General features: G+C 47.8%; 1 protein-coding gene across 3 annotated transcripts in view; it reads left to right on the top strand.

The window, feature by feature from the left end:
* SLC35E2B (solute carrier family 35 member E2B) overlaps nucleotides 1–26,505 on the top strand; it is a 118,152-nt gene that overhangs the window by 82,456 nt on the left and 9,191 nt on the right. For all 3 annotated transcript variants that reach the window (XM_073585482.1, XM_073585483.1, XM_073585484.1), the window contains exons 4-7: nucleotides 4,841–4,968; nucleotides 10,997–11,117; nucleotides 20,883–20,936; nucleotides 21,919–21,991. In XM_073585482.1, the coding sequence (XP_073441583.1) occupies nucleotides 4,841–4,968; nucleotides 10,997–11,117; nucleotides 20,883–20,936; nucleotides 21,919–21,991 (376 nt within the window). The remainder of the gene's footprint in view (nucleotides 1–4,840; nucleotides 4,969–10,996; nucleotides 11,118–20,882; nucleotides 20,937–21,918; nucleotides 21,992–26,505) is intronic.

Raw genomic sequence — 26,505 nt, 5'->3', positions numbered from 1 at the left:
TGCAACATGCGTTTGGCGCAGGTCACCGCACCGTCATAAAGACGCATGCGGAGGCATCTGCATTCATTGGCACGGCCTGCGTACCTAATGCTAAAGAGAGGGTGCACAGGCCGCATACCGACAGGCGGGGCTGAACGGAGGAGGCGCTTCCGGGGGCAGAGCTTCATGGAGAAAGCCAGCAGCCATCTGCAGCTCCTCCATACGCTAGTGTGAAACTAGCCTTACTGTGATATCTTGTGGCGGCTTTGCTTTGGATTTAACCCAAACATCGCCAAATGTGAAATTTGCAGCAAAATTTTACAGAAAGAATTGACAGATGCACAAAATGCATGTCAGTTTTTACCCAGAATTTTTTTTTTTTTTAGTGTCCTTAAAGGCACTTGCCAATCAATTCATGCTGCCCAAATCACAGGTAGCACAAATTTAAAGTGCAGCCAGGTAGGCTTTTCTCTGAAAAGCTCTGATGTTTCCGAGAAAACATAGGACCTGATTCATTAAAACTTGCATTGTTTTAGAGTAAAAAGCACCTGACTTATTAAAAGGCACACACCTCTTAATGAATCAGATGCATCTTACAAGTGTGTACCTCCGTGTACGTCACCTCAAAAAAATCTTGCATGGACAATAAAATCTTTTATGATTGTTTAGCCATGTGTAACAACTGTTTGCACTCTTTCATCTAATAAGATTCCTACCCTCTCTTATCAAAGACCCACAGAAAAAAAGCCTCATGACATGCAGTGTGTAACTTAAAAATAAATTATATACAGTGCCTTGCGAAAGTATTCGGCCCCCTGGAACCTTTCAACCTTTTCCCACATATCATGCTTTAAACATAAACATACCAAATGTAAATTTTTGCTGAAGAATCAACAACAAGTGGGACACAATTGTGAAGTTGAATGAAATTTCTTGGTTATTTTAAATTTTTGTGGAAAGTCAAAAACTGAAAAGTGGGGCGTGCAATATTATTTAGCCCCTTTACTTTCAGTGCAGCAAACTCAATCCAGAAGTTCATTGTGGATCTCTGAATGATCCAATGTTGTCCTAAATGACTAATGATGATAAATATAATCCACCTGTATGTAATCAAGTCTCAGTATAAATGCACCTGCTCTGTGATAGTCTCAGGGTTCTGTTTGAAGCACTGAGAGCATCATGAAGACCAAGGAACACAACAGGAAGGTCCGTGATACTGTTGTGGAGAAGTTTAAAGCCGGATTACATCCCAAGGAGCACTGTGTAAGCGATCATATTGAAATGGAAGGAGTATCATACCACTGCAAATCTACCAAGACCCGGCCGTCCCTCTAAAATTTCATCTCAAACAAGGAGAAGACTGATCAGAGATGCAGCCAAGAGGCCCATGATCACTCTGGATGAACTGCAGAGATCTACAGCTGAGGTAGGACAGTCTGTCCATAGGACAACAATCAGTCATACACTGCACAAATTTGGCGTTTATGGAAGAGTGGCAAGAAGAAAGCCATTTCTCAAAGATATCCATAAAAAGTGTCGTTTAAAGATTGCAACAAGCCACCTGGAGACACGCCAAGTGGAAGAAGGTGCTCTGGTCAGATGAAACCAAAATCAAACTTTTTGGCAACAATGCCAAATGATATGTTTGATGTAAAGGCAACACAGCTCATCACCCTGAACACACCATCCCCACTGTCAAACATGGTGGTGGCAGCATCATGGTTTGGGCCTGCTTTTCTTCAGCAGTGACAGGGAAGATGGATAAAATTGATGGGAAGATGGATGGAGCCAAATACAGGACCATTCTTGAAGAAAACCTGTTGGAGTCTACAAAAGACCTGAGACTGGGACAGAGATTTGTCTTCCAACAAGACAATGATCCCAAACATAAAGCAAAATCTACAATGGAATGGTTCACAAATAAACGTATCCAGGTGTTAGAATGGCCAAGTCAAAGTCCAGACCTGAATACAATCGAGAATCTGTGGAAAGAGCTGACAACTGCTGTTCACAAACGATCTCCATCAAACCACACTGAGCTCGAGCTGTTTGCCAAGGAAGAATGGGCAAGAATTTCAGTCTCTCGATGTACAAAACTGATAGACATATCCCAAGCGACTTGCAGCTGTAATCGCAGCAAAAGGTGGCGTAACAAAGTGTTAAGTTAAAGGGGCCGAATAATATTGCACGCCCCACTTTTCAGTTTTTGGCTTTCCACAAAAATTGTAAATAACCAATAAATTTCGTTCAACTTCACAATTGTGTCCCACTTGTTGTTGATTATTCACCAAAAATTTATATTTGTTATGTTTATCTTTGAAGCATGATATGTGGGAAAAGGTTGAAAAGTTCCAGGGGGCCGAATACTTTCGCAAGGCACTGTATATACTGCTTTGGCAAAAATTAAGAGACCACTGCAAAATTTTCAGTTTGTCTGATTTTTCTCTTTATAGGTATATTTTGAGTAAAATGTAAATTGCTCTTTTAATCTATAAACTACTGACAACATGTCTTCGAATTTCCAAGCACTACATTTTGTATTTACTTTCACAAAATGATAAAGGGTTAAAATAACAAAAAAATGCAGTGGTTGCAGACCTCAAATAATGCTAAGAAAACAAGTTCATAATCATTTAGAAACAACAATACTAATGTTTTAACTCAGGAAGAGTTCAGAAATCAATATTTTGTGGAATAACCATGATTTTTAATCACAGCTTTCATGCGTCTTGGCATGCTTTCCACCAGTCTTTCACACTGCTTTTGGGTGACCTTATGCAACTTCTGGTACAAAAATTTAAGCAGTTCTTCTTTGTTTGATGGCTTGTGACTATCCATCTTCCTCTTGATTACATTTCAGAGGTTTTCAATGGGGTTCAGATCTGGAGATTGGGCTGACTATGACTGGAATTTGATGTGGTGGTCCTTCATCCACAAATTGATTGACCTAGCTGTGTGGCATGGCACATTGTCTGCTGGAAAAACCATTCCTCAGAGTTGGGGAACATTGACTGACTGAGCAGAAGAAAGCAACTGTTTTTCCAGGATAACCTTGTATGCGGCTTGATTAATACGTCCTTCGCCAAAGATTAACCTGCCCATTTCCAGCCATGCTGAAGCACCACCAGATCATCACCGATCCTCCACCAAATTTCACAGTGGGTGCTAGACACTGTGGCTTGTACGCCTCTCCAGGTCTCCGTTTAACCTTTAGACCAGGGTTCCCCAACTCCAGTCCTCAAGGCCCACCAACAGGTCATGTTTTCAGGGTTTCCTTTGTATTGCACAGGTGAAGCAATTATCACCTGAGCAATACAAAGGAAATCTGAAAACATGACCTGTTGATGGGCCTTGAGGACTGGAGTTGGGGAACCCTGCTTTAGACGACCAGGTGTTTGGCAAAGCTTTAAATTAGACTCATCAAAGAAGATTACCTTACTCCAGTTCTTTTGTGGTCCAATCCTTATGGTCTTTGGAAAACTTCAGCCTAGCTCTCCTTTACTTCTCATTAATGAAAGGCTTTTTTCTAGCTTTACATGACTTGAGCCCTGCCTCTAGGAGCCTGTTACAAACTATTCTTGCCATGCACTTCACCCCAGCTGCCATTTGCCATTCCTTTTGTAGGTCACTTGATGTCATCCTGCGGTTGCTGAGTGACATTCAAATAAGATGACGGTCATCCCGGTCAGTGGAGAGTCATTTTTGCCCTCTGCCAGTCTGTAGCTTTGTTGTCACCAATGTCTGCTGCTTGACCTTGTTGTAATGGACTGCCGTCTTAGAAATTTTAAGGATGGAGGCAACATCATGCTCAATGTATCCCTCTGCTAGTAAAGCCAGAATTGAGTCCTTCTTTTTCTCACTCAAGACTTTTCTTTTCAACTCCCTTGGCATGGTTATTTTTTTCATTCCTATCACTTTTGGGATATTACTAGCACTTGTTTTGCCATCCAGCTTGTAATATTGCAAGAGGATTGTGAACACCACAGCAGGGTTTTTTTTTTTTTATACTTTCCTTTGTTAAAAATGATATGATTTGGTTCAGCCGGTGATCACCTAATCAGAAGCACACTAAGTAGAATGAGGTGTACTCTGGTTGGAATTCAACTGACATTGGACTAGAATGGCTGTCAGACATGTAGAGAAGCTGATTTTTATAAAACTGAGCAGTGGTCTCTTAATTTTTGCCAGAGATGTGTGTGTAGAGATATATAGGGTGGTGGCTGCGTTGAAGCGAGGTCACAGGGTTGCTGCTGGAGGAGGCAGGAGTGGGGTAATGCCGCAGGCTGGGATGAGGCGGTGTTCCTTTGTGCGGTCCGCCACTGCGGTTGTCCGGTGCTGCTGCAGGTGTCTCTGGTGCTGCGGGGGGCTCTGCCGACATTTTGTGAAAGGCCAGAGCTCCCGCTGTTCCATGGTTTTTTATGCGGTGGACTCTGGGAAAATGGCCGCCGGGGGACGGCGCATGTCAGATGGAGATCTCGGGAGATGAGATCTCAGCGCTGAGATCTCATCTTCCGAGATCTTGGTGCCGAGATCTCCATCTGCGCATGTGCCGCACCCGGCCGCCATTTTCCCGTAGTTCACCCTATAGGAAACCATGGAACAGCGGGGGCTCTGGCCTTTCAGAAAATGTCGGCAGAACCACCGCAGCACTGTCGGACACCCCCTCATCCCAGCCTGCGGCCTGCATCAACCGTACCGGTAAGGTACATCCACATTATAAGACGCACCCCCATTTTCCCCCCAAATTTTGGGGAAAAGTGCGTCCTGTAATCCGAAAAATATCATATATGTGCATGTCCAAAATAATGCTACTTGTAACTTGTGCCTGCTTATTGAACTATAATCTCTCCTTATATTCCAGATTCTCCACTGTGGTACTGGGGCTGGTCAGCTTGAAAAATGTAGCCGTCTCGTTTGCAGAAACAGTTAAAAGCTCAGCCCCCATCTTTACAGTCATAATGTCCAGGCTAATTTTAGGAGAGTACACTGGTAAGTATCCGCTGCTTTACTATCAGCCTCTTCTTAGGCATTGTGCACATGGAGTTTTCTCTTTCGTCTCATTGAGGGACACAGGAACCATGGGTGTGTGCTGCTGTCACTAGGAGGTTGACACTATACTTGAAAAAAATGTTAACTCCGCCTCCGCAGTATACACCCCTCCGACCGGCTGTAGGACAATCAGTTTTGCTTAGTGTCAGCAGGAGGTGGACAGAGGTGTCTCGCAGACCCATGCTTACCTCAATGTGCGTCGTTCTTTTTCAGGTATCCATGGAGGGATACAGAGTAGATATGCTACATCTGTATTCCCACACCGGGATTATGAGTACGGTGTGTACTGCCACCCCGTATCCTCATGAATCCCTCTGGCAGGACCCTATCCCCTAACACAGGACTCGTGTTCAGGTGGCAGCTCCTGGTCCTGACCTTCGTCTCCCATCACTCGCCCACCAGAGCCTGATGTTCGAGAGAGACGCCCTGCAGAAAAGGTTTGACAGCAATCTTTTCATGAAGGTAAACCGACCCCTGTTACGGGGTGGACCGGCGGTAAGAGGCTGCAGCGTTGTATGATCTGCTCACCAGCCGCTCTGGCTGAATGTGACCGCTGTAATCAGCACTCGGGCTTGCAGCCCATGGCTCTATACTTAGTTTAAGAGCCAACACTTACTTTCAAGCATGTGGTGCAGCGCGATTCCAGGTCCAGGATGGGCCTCTTCCTTATCTAACTCCGTGGCCGACCTTACCAAGGTATCACAGACCTTGGTAACAGTGCTTAACAGATTGCCACTTCAGACTCCAGTGGACACAGGAGCACCAAAGGAGCCTCCTTTTGGGCCTTCTAGAGGCCGTCAAAGGTTTAGACAAGACCACCAACCCAGGTCCCCTTCTCACTCCATCTCACCGCCAGAATTCCGCTGGCCGTCTGCCTCCTCCCGATCCTCATCCCCGGAATCAGGCATTATCGGAGATACACTCAGAGGAGGGTCCTGAGTATGGGCCAGAACAGTCCCAGGTCAAGGATATGGTTCAGGGCCTCATTGCTGCAGTCAATGAGACTTTTAACATTGGGGACACCACATCAAAACCTAAAGATCAGGTTTTTTCATTTAAGCGTCATAAGTCCCCCTCTAGGGTCTTCGCCTCCCACAAGGATTTTGAGGAAGTGTTGGCCAGGGAAAGGGAAAACCCAACCAGGCGGTTTCAGACAGGGAATCGTTTTGGGATTCTATATCCCTTCCCTCCAGATCTCACCGCCAACTGGACCGCCCCCCCTTCAGTGGACCCACCAGTGTCCAGACTTGCTACCAATACAGTTCTCCCACTCGCCAGTGGGACAGCCCTAAAAGATCCCAATGATAGGAGGATAGAATCCCTGGCAAAATCCACCTTTGATGCAGCAGCCGCTACTTTGTGTCCAGCCTTCGCCTCAGCCTGGGTAGCTAAGTCTGTTACAGAATGGGCCAAACAGCTTAGACAGGGCATATTGGCCGGGGCACCACCAGCGGAACTGGCGGAGTTCGCAGATCAAATCTCTCATGCCGGGAGGTATATGGTATCAGCAGCCCTGGATGCTGCGTCTTGCGCAGCTCAAGCATCCAGTAACATGGTAGCCGTCCGGCGGACGGTCTGGCTAAGGGCTTGGTAGGCTGATTTGTCCTCAAAAAAATCACTGACCAATCTGCCGTTTCAGGGCACCCGGCTCTTTGGGTCGATGTTAGATCAAATCATTAAGGATGCAACGGGGGGTACAAGCTCCCTTCTCCCTCAGGCCAAACCTCGTCGATATGTTTTCAAATGTAGGGCTCAGCCCTTTCGCCGTACCCCAGCGACAGGCACTTATGCTCAGGGCCGCAGAGGTCGCAAGCACCGAGAGATAGGAGGAAGGTATCATTTCGGGCCACCCCGTCATGGCATTCGTGCAGTTCCAACAGCAGAGCTACCAGGTCAGGGCCGGGCAGAGCCACTTCAGCTTGACGCCAGCAGGGAGTCCAACTCCCTTCCCAGTACATCTCCCAGACTAGGAGGCTGCCTTCTCCTCTTCAGAGATGTCTGGCAGAATTCAGTAGAGGATATCTGGGTAAAGGAGGCAGTATCAGCAGGATGCAAGATAGACTTCAACGCGCTTCCGCAAGATCTCTTCTTTCTATCGCAGTCACCAAAAGACGCTGCTATGACTCTAGGTTTTTTGTGGCAATCTCCTCAACGCAGGAGTAAACGTCCCCGTTCCCGAGCAGGAACGTGTTATTGGCTTTTACTCGAACCTGTTTGTGATGCCAAAAAAGGATGGCTCAGTTCGTCCCATACTAGACCTCAAAAGGCTAAACAGATGGGTCCACTTACGCCATTTCAGGATGGAATCGATTCGGTTGGTGATTACGTCTATGGAGGATCAGGAATTCCTATGTTCCATAGATATCCTGGACGCCTACCTGCACGTCCCCATTTTTCAGGGACATCAGAGGTTTCTGTGTTTTGCTGTCCAAAAGCAGCATTTCTAGTTTGTGGCCCTGCCATTTGGGCTGGCAACAGCCCCCAGAATTTTTACAATGATTATGGCAGCGATGGTAGCTATATTAAGGGTCAGAGGCATAATATTGGTACCATATCTAGACGATATTCTCGTCAAGGCGCCCTCCTTCGCTCAGGCCCAGGAAAATCTAGCGGTAGTTTTAAACACGCTCTCCTGGTTTGGTTGGATCATAAACAGGGAAAAAATCCCACCTAACACCAACACAACGCCTAGATTTCTTAGGAATGGTAATCGACACCCGCTGCTCAAGGGTCTTTCTCCCAGAAAGAAAGTGGATTACCCTCCAGCAGGGAATTTGCTCTCTGTTGAAATTCCAGCTTCTATCCTTTCGCGCTGCCATGAGAGTCCTAGGAAGAATGGTAGCAGCTTCAGAGGCGATACCCTTTGCCCTGTTTCGTTCCAGGATACTTCAGAGGAACATCCTCCTTCAGTGGGACAGGTCCATCTCTTCGCTGGATCGCCCCTTCCTCCCCTCCATTCAGACCAGGGAGTCCCTCAAGTGGTGCCTGACCTCCCCCCTGGTTCATCTGGGACGGCCTTTTCCCCCTGTCCACTGGCAGGTAGTAACTACAGATGCCAGTCTCCTGGGCTGGGGTGCGGTATTCCGCCACTTGACTGTCCAGGGACGATGGTCGAGGCAAGAATCCTCACTATCAATCAACATTCTAGAACTGAGGGCAGTCTTTCTAGCACTTCTACATTGGGAGAGATACCTCAGCAACCAGCCAGTTCTGATTCAAGTGGACAACGCCACAGCGGTGGCATACATCAATCACCAAGGGGGAACCATAAGTCCCCGGGCACTGGCCGAGGTGTCCAGAATCTTCAACTGGGCAGAAACCGCAATTCCGGCAATTTCGGCAGTTTACATTCCCGGCACAGACAACACGGCCGCCGACTTCCTCAGTCGGGAGGGGCTCGCGGCAGGGGAATGGTCCTTACACCAGGAAGTGTTCCGTCAGATATGCCACCTATGGGGGACTCCAAATGTGGACCTCCTGGCATCGCGACAGAACAGAAAGGTCCAACAGTTTGTCTCAAGATACCGCAATCCTCTAGCAATAGGGGTCGACGCGCTGGTCATTCCCTGGACACAGTTCAGACTCCCTTACCTGTTCCCTCCCCTTCCTCTCCTGCCCAGGCTGCTAAAGAAGATCAAGGCGGAAGGGGTGCCGGTCATATTGGTCACCCTGTACTGGCCTAGGAGGGCCTGGTTCGCAGAAATTATCAATCTTCTCACAGGCACCTCCTGGAGACTCCCCGACAGACCAGATCTCCTGGCTCAGGGGCCGTTTTACCACCCGAATTCTCGGTTGCTCAATTTGATGGCATGGCCGTTGAAACCACAATACTGAGAGCAGCGGGTTTTTCGGACCGAGTCATTAATACAATGATCCAGGCTAGGAAGCCTTCCTCTTCCAGGGTCTATTATCGAGCCTGGAAGGCCTATTTTGGCTGGTGTGAGTCTAATCACGTCACACCTATGCCCTGTTCCCTGCCATCTGTCCTAGCTTTTCTCCAGGCAGGGTTAGATGGCGGTCTGGCCCTAAGTTCCTTGAAAGGCCAGGTATCTGCTCTCTCTCTATTCTTTTTCAAAAGAATTTGGCCTCCCGCTTATAGGTTAAGACCTTTCTGCAAGGAGTAGCACATGCGGCCCCTCCTTACAGATCCCCTGTGGCTCCATGGGATCTTAACTTGGTCTTGGAAGCCTTGAGAGGTTCACCATTTGAACCCCTATAGGAAGCCCCCATGTTTTTTTTTTCCTGGAAGGTGGTATTTATCGTAGCCATCACCTCTATTAGGCGGGTTTCAGAATTAGCAGCATTGTCCTGTCGTCCTCCATTCCTAATTATGCACCAGGACAAGGTTGTTTTGCGGCCTCCTCCTAACTTTCTTCCCAAGGTGGTATCGGCCTTCCACCTGAACGAGGATATAATCCTTCCGTTATTTTGTCCCGCTCCAACCCTTCCTCTGGAGCCTTCTTTGAATAAGCTAGAACTGGTCAGGGCAATAAGGATCTATCTGGCCAGGACTGCTCCTTTCAGGAAGGCGGACTCGCTCTTTGTTATCCCCAATGGGGTGAGGAGAGGCCTGCCGGCCTCTAAGACAACAATTGCCCACTGGATCAGAATGGCAATTCTGGAAGCCTACCGGGTAAAGGACAGGGTGTCCCCTGCTAGGGTCAAGGCCCATTCAACCCGGGCGGTGGGCGCCTTCTGGGCGGTACACAACAGGGCATCAGCCATGCAGTTGTACAAGGCTGCCACATGGTCGTCCGTGCATACCTTTTTAAAGTTCTATAATGTCCATACCTATGCTTCAGCGGACGCCAGCCTAGGCAGAAGAATCTTGCAGGCGGCAGTGGTGAGTTCTCCGACCTGAAGGAAGTTTCTATATTTTCCCACCCCAGGGACTGCTTTTGGACGTCCCACGGTTCCTGTGTCCCCCAATGAGATGAAAGAGAAAACAGGATTTTGGTTGCTTACCGTAAAATCTGTTTCTCAGAGTCTTCATTGGGGGATACAGCGCCCTCTCATGATTTTATTACGTGTAATGAATATATGATGACTTACATGATGTCTCCTCCTACTGCTTTTTCACTAACTGATTGTCCTACAGCCGGTCAGAGGGGTGTGTACTGCGGAGGCGGAGTTAACATTTTTTTCATGCATAGTGTCAACCTCCTAGTGATAGCAGCACACACCCACAGTTCCTGTGTCCCCCAATGAAGACTGTGAGAAACAGATTTTACGGTAAGCAACCAAAATCCTGTTTTAGTGAGACAGTTCAAGCAGAAACCTCTTCAGAAAAAGCTCCATCTATTTTACATTTTGCAGGTAATTTTTTTTAAGCATTTTCTGCAAATGTTTTTGTGTTTTTTTATTTATAGACTTTTTACCTCCCATTTTTTTTAAATCCATTAAGTAAGAAACTTTTTAAGAAAAAAAACAAAAACTCAAAATGACCCCAAGCATTATCGTGGGCTTTTTGTAGCATTTACCATTAGCTTCTTTTGTCAAGTAAGGAGCGGCTTCTTAGCAAAAACGCCAATAAAAATTGATTAGTCACTTTTCAATGAAAAATTAGTAAAAGACTGATTGTATAAACATGAAGTTGTTTTACAATAGAAATAAATATGAAGATTGAAGAGTCTTTCAAGCGTTATTTTATTCTTTTTTCATATGTTTTTTTTTTTTTTCATTGCTGACTTGTTTCAAAAATTTCCTAAAGAACTCCGTGTGCACATACCCTTATGGTTCAAAGCAATGTTTTTCCCTTTGCTTGTAGTCACAATAGAGCCCTTGGTTGCAGCAGTGCCCTTCTCCCATGTAGTAGTTAAAATTAGGCCCCTAATACTTTTCTGCCAGCCATAGCAGTCCCCCCAGTCCCTACAGACTACAGCTTAGGGCTGTAGTGTAGGTATATGTTCCTTATAGTATGGGTTGTGTGTTGGTGCTGGTAATTCCTGATGCCTTTGGTCTCTTTCAGGAATGATGGTGAATCTGTCCCTCCTTCCAGTCATGGCAGGGCTCGCCCTTTGTACTGCAACCGAAGTCAGTTTTAATGTGCTTGGATTCACTGCAGCATTATCCACAAATATCATGGACTGGTAAGATAACATTGTCCCTTGTCCTTGATTGTGCCAATAAAGGGGTTTTCCTTTTTCAGAAAAGTTATGTCCTTTTGCATCTACATGGACTGAGCTCATTGGCTGCAGAGCTGTCGATGTGACATTAGCACTGCACAACAGCAGACATCAGGAGCAGTGGCAGAGACTCAGCGCTGGACCAGGGGAGGTTGAGCTCTACATTTTTTTTTTTTTTTTTTTACAACAAACCTTTAGCTCACATTCTCTCTGTTCCTTAAGCTTATCTGGCACACATTCCTGTGTGAAGATGCATCCTATAGCCACATTGCAATACTGACCGGTATCGTTATGATAAAATCATCTGTATTTAGTGTCATTTTGTAAAGTTGAATGAAGCATTTTAATATATATTTCTCCTACGCCTCATTGGGGGACACAGGACCATGGGGTGTTATGCTGCTTGCCACTAGGAGGGCACTAAGTGAACACAGAAAAAAATTAACTCCTCCTCTGCAGTATACAACCTCTCGCTGGCTGAGATTTCCCCTGTTCTTGCTTAGTGTCTGTAGGAGGCAATTGGGTCTGACTTCAGACTCTATCATTTTTATTTTCAGATTTTTGAATTTTTTTCTGTAAATTTTTATTTTTTAATTAACGGAGTGAAGGGGGTGACGGCTTCCTTTCAAGGGTCCGCTCTCCCCCGAACCAACAACAGGCGAGAACGCGAAGTATACCTCCCCGTACCCTCTCCTGTGACGACTGGGGCATACCTGATTTTCCGGGGCGATGGTTCCTTCACGGTCCCGATCTCCCAACAGTGATAAAAGGCAAGCGCATGGAGCACCGGAGGAAGACCACCTGATGGCCTACTTTAGCCCCATGGCCTCTCCATACCCCTGCCTATTTTGTGGATGGATTGAGGATACCCCTTTAAGAACTTCGGCTCTGCTGTATCGCCCGGGAGGATGAGATCTGCAGCTGGGTCCCGGACAGCGCAGCCCTGCATGAGCACCTGAATGGAGGTATGGGGTCGGGTCCTGGTCCCTGGGAGAAAGCACTGACCTAGGCCAGTGGCTGCATATCGGCGCCTGTTGCGCTCCCCCGTTCTTTACTTCAGTCGACGCTCAGCGCTGGCAGGCCCAGAAATTTAGTCCCCGGCTTTTCAGCCAGACTAGGCCGCAATTTACATGGCGTCGCCCATTGTTGGGGCCGCTGCCCACGTCTTTGGCGCTTCTCGCTCTGAATGAGAAGCGCCCTGTTAGTCTCGGGAGCCATGTCTTTTACTTCAAGCCTGTTTGTGGCGAGGGGCGCACTGACTGACAGCACCTAGCGTTGCTGCAGGGCCACCGATATCTCTCCTGGGGACACAGTATCAGGACCGTGGGTAAGCTGCATCTGCCTTAGGAAGAAAGCTTAACCTCTTCTCTGCACATTCACATTATCTGCAGCCCAGGCTCTGCCTCTAACCCTTTGGGATCACTATGTCTCAATCTAAGAAAGCCAAAAGGGCTACCAAGGAACCCACTGCGTTCTTTACCTTTTGTGCCACTTGCAAGACTGCCTTGCCCAGTGCCCAAACTAATCCATTATGCACGGATTGCGACTCGGCTTGTGCTCAAACGCCATCCGCCGCAGCTGCCACCACCGTGCCCTCTGAGTTTAGTCCCCTGAGTGGGCTGCGTCTCTGTCACGGTCTGTGGAGTCACTGACCAAGGCTATATACTCTCTCCGGCACTCCTCTTTAAGTCAGAACGTGTCTTCGTTGTCCGCTGAGGGCTCTGGCGACGGCCGGGGCCGTTTTCAGTCAAGGGATGGTCAGGTCTCTAGAAAGCGGACCCATGACGCGTCCCCTGAACACGCTCGCGCTTCGGCATCTGCGACTTCTGTTTCTCGCTCTCCCTCTCCTAATGTTTGCAGTGAACATGACTCTGAATACGAGTCTGTCACGTCGTTACCTCAGGACCCACTGAATGACAAAGAATCGCTTGATTCTCTTATAGAGTCAGTCAACAAGATTCTGAGGTTGGACAAGGAAAATATTCCTGCTCCGGAGCACATTATGTCCTTTAAGAAGACCAAACGTGTGCGCAGGGTATTTGCCAGCCATCCTGAGTTTAAGGGCATTGTCCATAGACATAGGGACTGGCCACATAAATGTTTCTCAGGTCAAAAGCCTATTGAGTCTAAATACCCTTTCGCTCCAGATCTGATAAAGGACTGGTTACAATCCCCTTCTGTGGATCCCCCTATATCGCAATTGTTTCCAAGACGTTCCTATCCATTTCTGACGGTTCTTCAGTCAGAAACCCCCTGACCGTCAGATTGAGGATGTTTCTCACTCAGTTTATGAGGCTTCAGGAGCGGCGTTTTTTCCATCTTTCGCAGCGACTTGGGTAGCTAAGGCTATGGCCGCTTGGGCAGAGGTGTTAGTCACAGCCATTCAGGATAGCAGTCTCCGTCCAGAGGCAGCCAGCCTACCCAGTCAGATAGTTCACGCAGGAGACATTGTAGTGGCTGCTTCTTTAGATGCCACCAATTGCGATGCACAGGCAGCCGCAAATGTAGTTTCCACTAGAAGGGCCCTATGGCTCCGCGACTGGTGGGCAGATTCCGCTTCAAAACGATTGTTGACTTCTCTGCCTTATCAGACTGGTCGCCTATTTGGAGAGAAGGTGGATCAGCTCATTTCTGACGCTACCGGGGGGGGGGGGGGGGGGAAGAGTAATTTCCTTCCCCAACAAAGGCCCATCCGGCCTTTTCGGAATCAACAGCCGACTCGTTTTCGGCCTTTTCGCAACAATTCCTGTTGGTCCTCCACAACCTTCTCTTCTGGATCAGGTCGGACCTCACGTGGAGATAGAGATTCTCAGGTGTCATACAGACCTAACCGCACCTGGAAACCCAGGCCAAGGGCATCTGTAACTAGGGGAGCCAGATCCCATAGATCCTCTACACAATGACTTGTTGCGGTGTTCGGCGGACATCGACAAAGTAGGCGGTCGTCTACTTTCGTTCAGTCAGGTCTGGCTCACGGTTGTCCACGACGAGTGGGTCAGAGAGCTGGTGTCCTCCGGATACAAAATAGTTTTCTTCCCCCCTCCGACACATTTTTTCCGGTCCTCACCCCCCAAAGCAAAGACAACCGCTTTCCTTCAGGCGTTCCTGCGCTGCAAAGGGACGGAGTCATTATTCCGGTCCCTCAAGACAAAAGGTTCAAGGGTTTTTATTCAAACCTTTTTGTGGTCCCAAAGAAGGATGGAACGATGCGGCCCATACTGGACCTCAAGCTGTTAAATCAGTTTGTCAAGGTACGGTGATTCAGAATGGAATCTTTCCGTTCAATTGTCACCTCCATGGAAAGAGGAGAGTTCCTAGCATCCATCGATATCAAGGATGCTTACCTTCACATCCCAAATTTGTCCATCCCACCAACATTTCCTGCGCTTCGCAATTCGTGAGGAACACTTCCAGTTTGTTGCCTTGCCTTTTGGTCTCGCCACCACCCCCAGAGTCTTTACCAAGGTCATGGCGGCTGTCATGGCCATTCTTCACACTCGGAGAGTGGTGGTACTTCCGTATCTGGACGACCTACTGATCAAAGGCCCGTCTCTTCTAGCCTGCGAGGAATCCGTAGGTATCACAGTGAATACACTTTCTCTGGGTTGGAAGATAAACTTTGAAAAGTCTTCTCCAGCACCGGCTCAGCAAATTTTCTTTTTGGGAATGATCTTGGACACCTCCCGCAGGTTGGTCATTCTCCCTCCAGAAAAGGCCTGAGCCTTACAACAGGGAGCACGGAGTCTTTCCTGTCCAGCTTCTCACTCCATACTTTTCAGCATGTGGATTCTCGGAAAGATGGTAGTAGCGATAGAAGCCATCCCATTCGCACAGTTCCATCTCCGCCCTTTGCAACATGCGCTGCTGTTGACTTGGGACAAGAACCCGTTCTCCCTAGACCGTCGGTTCCTCCTGTCCCTGCGGGTCAGACAGACCCTCAGGTGGTGGACACTGAAATCCTCCCTGAATCAAGGGAAGTTTTTTCTCCCAGTACGTTGGTTGGTGGTGACCACCGACGCCAGTCTTCTTGGCTGGGGTGCGGTTTTCCACCACCACACAGCACAGGGTCGTTGGTCCATTCGAGGGTCGCATCTCCCCATCAACATCTTGGAGATACCAATCTCCTCGCATGTCACCTCATCAGAATCCAATCCAATCCATATATCAACCGTCAGGGGGGTACCCGCAGCAGGACAGCCATGCACAAAGTGAGTCACACCCTCCGTTGGGCCGAGGCCAACCATTCGGCCATCTTGTAGAGAATTGGGCGGCGTATTTTCTCAGTTGCCAGGGCCTCGCCTCGGGAGAGTGGTCTTTCAGCAGATTTGCCGTCCCTGGGGGTCTCCGGATGTGGATCTCATGGCCTCAAGACTAAACAATGAAGTTCCCCGGGTCATTGCCCGATCATGCGATCCATGCGCCATCGGAGCAGATGCCCTAGTTCTGCCGTGGCACCGGTTTTGGCTCCCGTACATTTTCCCCCCTCTTCCCTTGCTTCCAAGGGTCATCAAGAAAATCAGAGTAGAGGGGGTACCAGTGATCCTAGTCGCGCTGGATTGGCGGGGCATGGTACGCAGAACTAGTCCAACTTGTCGCCGACGTTCCCTGGCGACTTCCAGATCGCATGGATCTACTCTCCCAGGGCCCAATTTACCACCAGAACTCCGGGGTCCTGTTTTTGACGGCGTGGCCGTTGAATCCTGGATTTTAGCACAAACTGGTTTCTCCCACGAGGTGATCTCCACCATGATTAGTGCTAGGAAGCCCGTGTCCATGCGCATTTATGACCGCACCTGGAAAACCTTCTCATGGTGCAAGGACCATGGACAATAACCTGTGGTGTTCTCCATTCCTTCCATATTGGAGTTCCTACAATCCGGATTAGAGTCACGCCCCGGGAAGAAGCAACTCATGCGAAACAGTGCTGTCGGGCGGCGATGGGGAAAAGGTTTTCCAGCATTTAGCCTTTCCATTGGCTTTCTTTCTCCCAGTGGCCAGCCACAGGTAAAAATCTTTCTTTAAAATTGCCTTGCACCTTATCCATTTATGGAACCCCTTTTTTTTTTACTGTGCCCTGCTTTTTTGGATATATCTCCCTGAAGTGCAATTCCTTCCCTAGCCATTTTTCATACTGAATAGGCCAATCTTTCCTTTAGTGCTTATAGCGCTTTATTTTTGCAAGTTTTTGTAACTGCCGTTGGAATACAGGCCTTAAATATATTGTATTTCTTTTGCTTTGGAGGGACTCTTTTTGGTTTTTTGGATATATTTGAAATAGATAATTTGCACACTGTGGAGATATCATACACTCTCCTTGCTGGCTATCCTTACCCCCTATGTTAGAGACCAATTAATCCTGTCTTTTTAATACAATTATGTTATTTTTAATTGATAATTAATAAAAATTATATTTTTATCAACATTATTGTTTTTCACTTCTTGAGTCTTCACGGTACCTTCCGTGACGACTTTTTGGTTGAGATATGTTTATTGAAGTGACTGCTGCCTTTTTGACTTAGGATCATGGGTATAATCCGGATTAGAGTCAGGTCTCGCGCTTAACTCGCTAAAAGGACAAATTTCAGCTTTGTCAGTTCTATTCCAACGCAAAATTGCCACCAGATTACAGGTGATGACGTTCATTCAGGGAGTTTCCCATGTGGCGCCTCCCTATAAAAGGCCGTTGGACTCATGGGATCTTAACTTGGTCCTCGGAGCCTTACTGGACGCCCCTTGCGAACCACTGCAGGACGTATCACTAAGCTTTCTTTCTTGGAAGGTTGTTTTCCTAGTGGCGATTACATTAATCAGACAAGTTTCGGAGTTGGCGGCCCTGTCCTGCCGTCCTCCGTTCCTGAATTTTCATCAGGACAAGGCAGTTTTGAGGATGTTCCCGTCCTTTCTGCCCAAGGTCGTGTCTTCTTTTCATCTCAATGAGGAGATTGTTTTGCCTTCCTTCTGTCCGGCACCAGTCCATCGTATCGAGAAGGCCCTCCACGCCCTAGATGTGGTTAGGGCTCTTAGACGGTACATCTCGCTGACGGCTCCCTTCCGCAAGTCACATGCCCTGTTCGTGCTTCCAGACCGGCATAGGAAGGGTCTAGCCGCCTCAAAAGTCACACTAGCCAAGTGGATTCGCTCGGCTATTCAGGAATCCTACCGTGTCAGGGGCACACCTTTCCCAGCAGGGATTAAGGCGCATTCTACTCGGAGTGGGCGCCACTTGGGCTATTTGGCACCAGGCGTCAGCAGAACAGGTCTGCAAGGCTGCGACTTGGTCCAGCTTGCATACTTTTACAAAACACTGCAGCTCTTGGCAGGCTCATCCTGCAATTGGCAGTACCACAGCGGTAAGCCAGTGGTACATTGGGCATTAGCAGTTGTGATTGCTTCCCACCCAGGGACTGCTTTAGGACGTCCCATGGTCCTGTGTCCCCCAATGAGGCGTAGGAGAAATAGGGATTTTTGTGTGTACTCACCGTAAAATCCTTTTCTCCAAGCCAATCATTGGGGGACACAGCACCCACCGTTAGCCTATTGGCTTGTTGTTTCGTTCTTAGGTTTTGACATAGTTTATTGTTCTTTGTTCAATAGTCCTACTGCTTTTTCACCGAACTGGGGAAATATCAGCCAGCGAGAGGGTGTATACTGCAGAGGAGGAGTTAATTTTTTTCTGTGTTCACTTAGTGTCATCCTAGTGGCAAGCAGCATAACACTCCATGATCCTGTGTCCCTCAATGATTGGCTTGGAGAAAAGGATTTTACGGTGAGTACACACAAGAATCTCTGTTTTATGTCTCTTATTCATTAAACACTCTGGATTAATGAAACTGTTGAATTGTCGTGTTGCAGTAGCGTATAATTTCACACTTTCTTCGGTGTGGTCCTTTCACCAACTTTTCCATGTGGACCTGGACACACAATGTAATAGTTCCTTCAGAGACCAACCCCCCCCCCTTTTTTTATTTTTATTATTTCGTCTCTCCTTCGGGAAGTAATTTGCAGTCAAATATTTGGCACCTAATGAGCTAACTAAAGTTCCGCTAAAGTGGGTGTTATTAGATATTTTTCACTGGGGACCTACACTTCTGCCTCCTGTATGACGTTGACCAATCATATGCAGGCAGCAACATAATTGCAAAATGATTCATGATGATGTCATCATGGTCATATGACTTGAGTCCACAGGTCCTGCCAACTGGAGTGTTCAGCATAGGTAAGCACTGAAGATATTGCACTGAAGTGTGGAGCTCCTCGCGTCATGTGACGCAGATTACATCATCACAGGTTCTTCTGCCCATCTATGTTGCTGCCTGCTCATGATTGGTCAGTGTCATAGAGGAGGCAGAAATACACAAAAAGTATCTGATAACTAAAGTTAAATCGAAGTGGGTGTTAACTCATTAGGTGCCAAATATTTTACTTGCTTATATCTCCGCAACAGAGGCACGAAATAAAAAAAAAAAAAAAAAACTAAAAAACACAAAAAAAGATGTTCTTGGTCTGCCACTGAAATTACTTGGTGTGTCCAGGTCCACATAAAAATTTAGTGAAAGATCCTCTTTAGTTCTCAATGTCCAGCAGCTATGATGTGTTGCTGGCTTGCTCCCCATGCCATAATGTTACCCAAATCAGTGCTAGGAGGCAAAGAGATTTTAGTGGTAGAATTGCACTAATTATCATTGTAAAAATTGCATCCTCACAAATAACATTCCAGATTTTTCAGCAAATCTGCTGCAAAATCCATATTGATTTTGCTGTGCAAACGCTTATCAAGCCGTAAATATAAAAAAATCCGCCCCGCATGTCATTTTCTGTGCTGAAATTTTCTGAATCATATCTGACACTTTTTTTTAAAATCTCATCTACCCATGTGGTATTGCTCTTGCACTGCAGATTTTTCACAAGCAAATATGCTCTGAAAATCTGCAGTAAATTTGTCACTTTTTTATTATGCAAACATGAAATGGTGAAAACATTTATTTATTTTATTTTACTCATTTATACAGCGTTGCTAATTCCACAGCGCTTTACAGACATTATTGGCACTGTCCCCGATGGGGCTCACAATCTAAATTCCCCATCAGTAAACTGGAGAACCCGGAGGAAACCCACGCAGACAAGGGGAGAACATACAAACTCCTTGCAGATGTTGTCCTTGGTGCCTTGGTGGGATTTGAACCCAGCGCTGCAAGACTGCATTGCTAACCACCGAGCCACCGTGCTGACCTACACATGTGCAAACATAATCACACGCTCCACGGCATTTTATCCCACTGTTTAATTTTTTCAAATGCTCATAATAACAGGCAATTTATGTAAAAATTGTTAAAACGTTACGATGTCTGTAACGTTCATCAATAGTTTTTGAAAATATTAGATATAATGTTTAATATTATTAATTGTATTCGTGAGTTTCATGAAAACCGATTGATTTTACTGGAAGATCAGTCAAGAAAGACTTTGAATATTCTTATTATTTTTATCTGCTATATTCAATGTGACAGAGCAGCTGCAAAAGCAAAAAAATATTTGAGGCTCTCTAAAAAAAAAAAAAAAAAAAAGAGGGATCTCGCTGTAATATAATTCCTCTATTATTCCCTTTTATGACAACATTTTTATGAAATTGTATTCAGTTTTGGATTCCACATTGTATTGGTTTGACGGAGTAGCAGGGCGGCTCAAATATGAGTGACTACATCATAAAATGGGATTGAAGTCTCTATTGGGGCTTGCGCAGACAATCTATTTAATTGGATGAGTCGACCGCTCGTATCTATCGTGAAAAATATCGGCCCGCTCTCTGATGACATCTGAGTGAGGGCCGATTTTCACGGACTGACATAATGGAGAAGGTGACAAAACTTTATTTTTTTTCTTTCTCCAGCTCTGAGGAATCAGATCCCACTTTGATCAAAATCTGATCAGAATGTGAGTAGCATATTTGGTCTGATTTTCTCGGATGGAGGTAAAGTGGTCGTGTGACCCTAGCTTTATAACGAAACGCTAGGAAAAAAAAGGCTTATTCGGCTTTGGAGAAAGGCACCTGAAGCCAAGATGAGCATTAGTAAAGGGAAGGGTCATCAGACTGTTGAATGAAATGGCACAAGATGTAGTAACGACAGATACAGTATCAATGCCTGGATGAGTAACTCATAATAAATGATATCCAGTAGAGAGGAGCGAATACGTTCTATACTACTCAAATTCACTATTAATTTCTCCAGATAAATTTAGACAAAATTCTAATTTTTCACTATTCGATTTGCACAGCCATCCAGGCTGTCATTTTGCTGAATTCTGATGGCCTAGAAGGGGTTAAAAAAAGCCAAACTCTTCAGCTTGTCTTTCGTTGGCCCTCCACGCTTTTTCGTCAGCCGCCATTCCTCCTCCTCCTGTCACCGGTCTTCCGTTGGGGTCTGCCGCTAACTACTCGCCACTCTGTCACGTGAAGCACAATGACACTGGAGCACAACACATGTCATTTACATAAATGTTGAGTGTTTCACTCTACATGACTGCGAGGGGTTTAATGAGTGCCAACGCCATCCGGTTCAAATTTCTTTCCTGAATTGAGCAAACCTGCCTGAATCAAACTCCAGTGTTAAGAAGACTGTATAACTAACCAGGAAAGGTTGATTGTGATGTTTTGTCTTCTTCAGCCTATAAAAGTATGATGTTCCTGCTATATTCTTTATTATAACGATTATATTGTACCTGTCATTTCAGCTTACAGAATGTCTTCTCCAAGAAACTCCTCAGTGGAGATAAATACAAATTTTCGTAAGTATTTTGTACCCCAAGTTATTTTAGCTGCACAAGAGCCAAGGGAATAGGGTATGTCCACCATTGTCAAAGTTAAATTATATACAGGAAGGCAAGACGTTGCAGTTGTCTCAGTATCCCCTACTTGTTCAGTGCTGGGACGAGCATCTATGCAGGAAAGGCTTCAGGTGTTGTCATCATTCCCTCCAAGTAAATCTCCAGTAATCCCAGTTTTTTTCTCTGGTTTTCTAGCAGAAAGTTCCTGCTTTTCTTTTATATGAATGAGGTGCAATAGGTTGGTGAATTTAGGGAAGGGAGGGTGCCAGGATGGCTATGTAGTTTGTCCCCACATCATTATGCGCACAAACAGATGTATAACTTCTTTAGTCAGAACAGATGATGGTCACTAGGCTCGGTGCAGCTTGTGATCAGAGTGTGTGGTCGGAGTTTTTTTTATGATGAGAAAATGGGGAAAAAAAATTCTCAATCTTCTCCGTTCTGAGAGTGCGCGGAAATCAGATTGCACTGAGATGTCATCGGAGTGCAGTCTATTTTCCATGGACACGTTGACTTGCATGACCGAGTGTGATCCAAATATCAGATCATTTTTGCATCATGCATGCATCAATTTTTTCTTCCTTGGACCAGTTTTGGTCCGAGGAAACAATTGGACATGTACATGGCCCCCATAGACTAATATTCTTCCAAGTGCGATCAGATGTTTTGTCAGATCTCATTTGGACCAAAAATATGTTCTTCCACTGTGGATGATGTCATGTGAAGACTCGCAGCACAATGGATATAAAGGAAGAACGTGTAGGTGCTCCTGAAAGCAATGGAATATACAGTTATTTTTTTTTCCTTTATTATTTCTCTTGCCTGGGTGTATGAATGCAGAATAACTTTCTATCCCTGGTAATGCAACAAAGCTTTATTTTTATTTTTTTAAAGATTGCATTTTTCCTGTCTTTTGTAAGTGAAGTTGTTTCTTTTTTTGCAGACCACCTGAACTGCAGTTTTACACCAGTGCAGCAGCTGTGATCTTGTTAGTCCCAACATGGATTTTCCTGATGGTAAATAATGGACACTTGTGGAAACAGATGAACCTTCACAACCGTAAAATCTGAGCAGAATTCAGCTTTGCTTACCTGCCCAGGCCTCCAAACAAATGCACTATCAGGATGCAGTGGACCCATGTAGTTAAGATGGCGGCAACTCAGGTGCAGAAATACCGATGAGGCAACCACTTACAGCCTACCAATCCCAATGGGGGAGGTGGCTGCTTGGTGTATTACTGCACAAAAACACTTATGTGGCGCTGTTCACACAATGGAAATGCACAGCATCCAGGTTAACAGCCTATTAGTGACACCCATCTATTAGATCAGGCGGGCACTTTTCAGGGTGCAGTTGGGCCCATTTGATCTTGTAAACTGTGGTGTCTGTTCACATGGGATGCATTTGGATAGCACTGGGCAGCCCGCCCAACCACTCACAGCCTACTCATCTGTATTTCTGCACCTGAGTTGCTGCCATCTTAATTACATGGGTCCACTGCATCCTGATAATGCATTTGTTTGGAGGCCTGGGCAGGTAAGCATCTCTGCCTTTTTGCTAGTATTTTTTGAATTTTTGGAGGCTCTCCAAATCCCCTTTTCCAGGACGTCCACCTGACAGCACCATGGAGGACGTCCTCCTCCTCCTTACAGGGACAGGAAACACACGAGAGGTTAAAGGTCACGTCCCACCCCCTCTTCCTCAGTGTTTTTCCTGTCCCTGCACGAAGGGACACACGAGAAGCTACCGGAGGGGCTCAGGGGATCGTACGGCCAGTCCAAGCCTTCCCCTGTCAAGAGGTCCCGGGGCCGAAACTCTCCAGGGGGGAGTCCCTCTGCCCCAAAGGCCAGGAGCAGGACGACGCTCCTGGAGGGAACCGTTCCTCCCTATGGGAGGCTCTCGGCTCCAAAGACTCACCGCATGGCAGGTGATGGTCGGCTCCCCGCAGGCTGCAGACGGGGCGGGCACCGACGGACGACCGGCACAGCGGCACTGGGAGGCAGGAACGAGGCCCCCGCAGTCCGCCATTGCAGGCGAAGAGGCCGGAGCGGCAGTCTGACACTGACAGATGGGGGTCGGCTACCCACGGCGCAGGACAGAGGAGGCCGCCATAGTCGCGCGCAGAGCAGGAAGTGGGGGAGGCGGCCTAGCGCGAGAGGCCGCGCGTCACATCCGGTGACGTCAGACGCCGCCCCCTGAATCCTGGCGCGCGCTTCTGACAGCCACTGAGCGCTCGCCTCTGAAGGCCAGACAGCGCTCGCTATTGAGACTCGCCACTGAACCACACACCGCTCGCCTGGGGGGTCCACATCGCGTGCTCCTAAGGCAGAGCGCGCTTCTGGAGAACCAGGGAGAAAGCTTCGGTGACTGCGCCAGGATGGAAGGGGTCGCTCCAGCAGGTGGAGGGGTAAGTGCGCATAGCGCAGACCACCCTCCCCCGCCCATTACCCCAACCCAGATCTGAATAGGTGCCCCTTCTGTATTATTAGGAGAGGGGAGCCCCGACAGAATCCCCCTCGGGGACGAAGGACCCGGCAAAGGCCACCTCCAAATCGGTCAAGTGCCCAGTATGCAGGGTAAAGCTGCCAGACGCATATAACAAGACCCTATGCGGACCCTGTACCTCAAGGGTCGTAGGCGAGGAACAGCCATCCCTCCTAGCCGAAATGAGATCGCTGATAAGGGAGGAGGTTCGGGCCTCTACATCCAGCCTCGCACGGCGTCAGTCTCCCAGCCCAGGGCCGAGTCGCAAACGTCCAAGGTGGGAAGTGGACCCAGAGTCGGAAGAAAGCCCTGGTGAGGAGTCCGAATTCCGGGATTCGGATCAGGAAGAAGAAGGCGAGATCCGGGGGGATAGACAGGATCAGAGCAGGAAATACCTATTCAGACTGGAGGACACAGACGGGTTGGTCCAAGCAGTCAGAAATACTATGCAGATAGAGGAGGTCCCTAAACCACAGTCCAGACAGGACTTAATGTTCGGAGGACTGGTGGCCCGGAGACAGGTAGTGTTCCCTGTAAGTGAACACATCAAAACGATGGTCCAGGAGGAGTGGAAGGAGGCAGAGCGTCGACTGACACTCTCCCGAGACTTTAGAAGCAGACTGCCTTTTGATCCTGAGGAAACCCGGGCATGGGAGGAAATTCCTAAAATAGACGTCCCAGTCGCTAAAGTTACCAAAAAGACGGCTATCCCATTCGAGGACTCATCAGGTCTTCGAGACCCGATGGATAGGAAAGCAGACGTCTTACTAAAAAGAGCGTGGGAGACGTCGGCGGCTCTTATTAGGGCCAACATAGCAGCCACCTCGGTGGCCAGATCTATGTTTTTGTGGATGGGGCAGTTGGAAGAGCATCTAACCAACAAGACCCCTAGATCAGACATCCTAGCATCCCTTCCGCTCATGAAATCGGCTACGGCGTTCCTATCAGATACGTCGGCCGAATCGGTAAGATTTGCAGCCAGAAACAGCTCCCTCTCCAACGCGGCCCGAAGAGCAGTCTGGCTCAAATCCTGGTCGGGGGACAACGCTTCAAAAACTAAGTTATGCGCCATCCCCTTCTCGGGCCTGAGGGTATTCGGGCCAGCCCTAGATAACATTCTAGAGTCGGTGTCCGATAAAAAGAAGGGATTCCCGGAGGAAAAACCCAGGCGGCCCCAGCCCTTTCGGAGAGGCCCCTTTCCTAGGAGGCAGACCGAGTTCAGGGGTCGGGCAAGGTCCAGAAGAGGCTCCTATAAAGGCTCCTTCAGCCAGACCGGAAGGGACAGAGGTCCCCCATTCTCATCAACCTCTAGATCAAGGAGGCAATGACGCCATAGGTATTGGGGGGAGACTTCGCCACTTCGCAACAAACTGGTCCCGAGTTACCCACAATCAGTGGGTCCTCAAAACCATCGCGGAAGGCTACAACATAGAACTTTATTCGCCTCCCCCCGAAAGATATATTACCCCCACTGTCGTCCTGGAAGACTCCGCAATGTGGACGGATCTTCAGGACATGGTAAAATCAAAGGTCATAGTACCAGTTCCCCCGTCAGAAAGAGGGAAAGGGCACTATTCGTCCCTGTTATCGATCACAAAACCGTCCGGCGAGGCCCGTACCATCATAAACCTGAAACCACTGAATGCCTGGGTCAGGTACAAGAGATTCCGGATGGAATCGGTCCGATCCGCAACCCTGCTGATAGATCGGGACGCCGTCATGTGCACCCTAGACCTAAAGAAGGCCTTCTACCAGGTCCCTATCCATCCCTCATCCCAGAGGCTGCTAAGGTTTGCGGTCAGTTTACCAGCCCGGACCTGCCACTTCCAGTTTCAGTGTCTTCCATTCGGGTTGGCCTCAGCTCCCAGAATCTTTACAGATGCCAGTGTGTGGGGTTGGGGAGCCCACATAGAAGGGAGAATCTTCCAGGGGAAATGGCCAGTAGACATCAAGACCAGATCCTCCAATTTCAGAGAACTCTACGCGGTCTGGGAAGCGCTACGGCGGAACCGGTCGATACTAGTGAATCGTCACGTCCGTATACTATCCGACAATATGACGACAGTGGCATTCCTGAAGCACCAGGGAGGGCCCAGACATCAACCACTACAGGACCTAGCGGAAAAAAATATTCGCTTGGGCAGAAAGAACAGTCCAATCAGTGACCGCGGTACACCTAGAGGGTTCCCAAAACGAAGTAGCAGACTACTTGAGCAGACAACGGATCCGCCCGACGGAATGGGAACTGAACGAAGAGATCTTCAACCATCTCTGTCAGCGTTGGGGGACCCCCAGCATAGATCTCTTCGCAAGCCGAAAGAATTCAAAAGTCCCCAGGTTCTATTCCCTGAATCCGACGGACCACCCAGAGGGCGTGGATGCCCTGAGTAAGACCTGGGGAGAATCCCTCTCCTACGCATTCCCGCCACTGGCCCTCATACCGGCAGTGCTCAGGAAAATACGCGAGGACCACGCACGAGTGATGCTGATCGCTCCATACTGGCCAAAGAGAAGCTGGTTTCCCCTCCTAGGAGCCATGGCAGTCGGAAATCCTGTCGAGCTACCCCTGTGGAAGGACATCATCCACCAGGGCCCGATCTACCATCCAAACCCAGCAAGACTTCATCTATCGGCTTGGATCCTGAGAGGGACATCCTGAAGTCAAAAGGATTGTCGGACCAGGTCACATCCACCCTACTGGCCACTAGGAAACCGGTGACATCCGCAATCTATAGAAGGATATGGAAAAGATTCTGTCTGGAGGGCGGCAGGTCCGATCTCGTGGCAGGCAGCCCTGACCTCCCTAGCATACTAAGTTTTTTGCAGGCAGGTTTTAATAAAGGCCTTAAGCCTAGTACTCTAAAGGTCCAGATTTCAGCCTTAAGCGCCTTCTTCGATTACCAGCTAGCTTCACATCCCTGGGTAATAAGATTTATAAAAGCAACGCAGCGCCTGCGCCCCACGATTAGGCAGCTCACCCCGCCTTGGGACCTGGGCCTGGTACTCAGGTTTCTCTGTACAGACCCCTATGCTCTAGACGAGAAAA

This window comes from Dendrobates tinctorius, unplaced genomic scaffold, assembly GCF_039654945.1.
Source record: "Dendrobates tinctorius isolate UK_male_01 unplaced genomic scaffold, ASM3965494v1 ptg000086l, whole genome shotgun sequence".
Classification (NCBI taxonomy): domain Eukaryota; kingdom Metazoa; phylum Chordata; class Amphibia; order Anura; family Dendrobatidae; genus Dendrobates; species Dendrobates tinctorius.
This window is presented reverse-complemented; position numbering and strand designations above follow the sequence as displayed.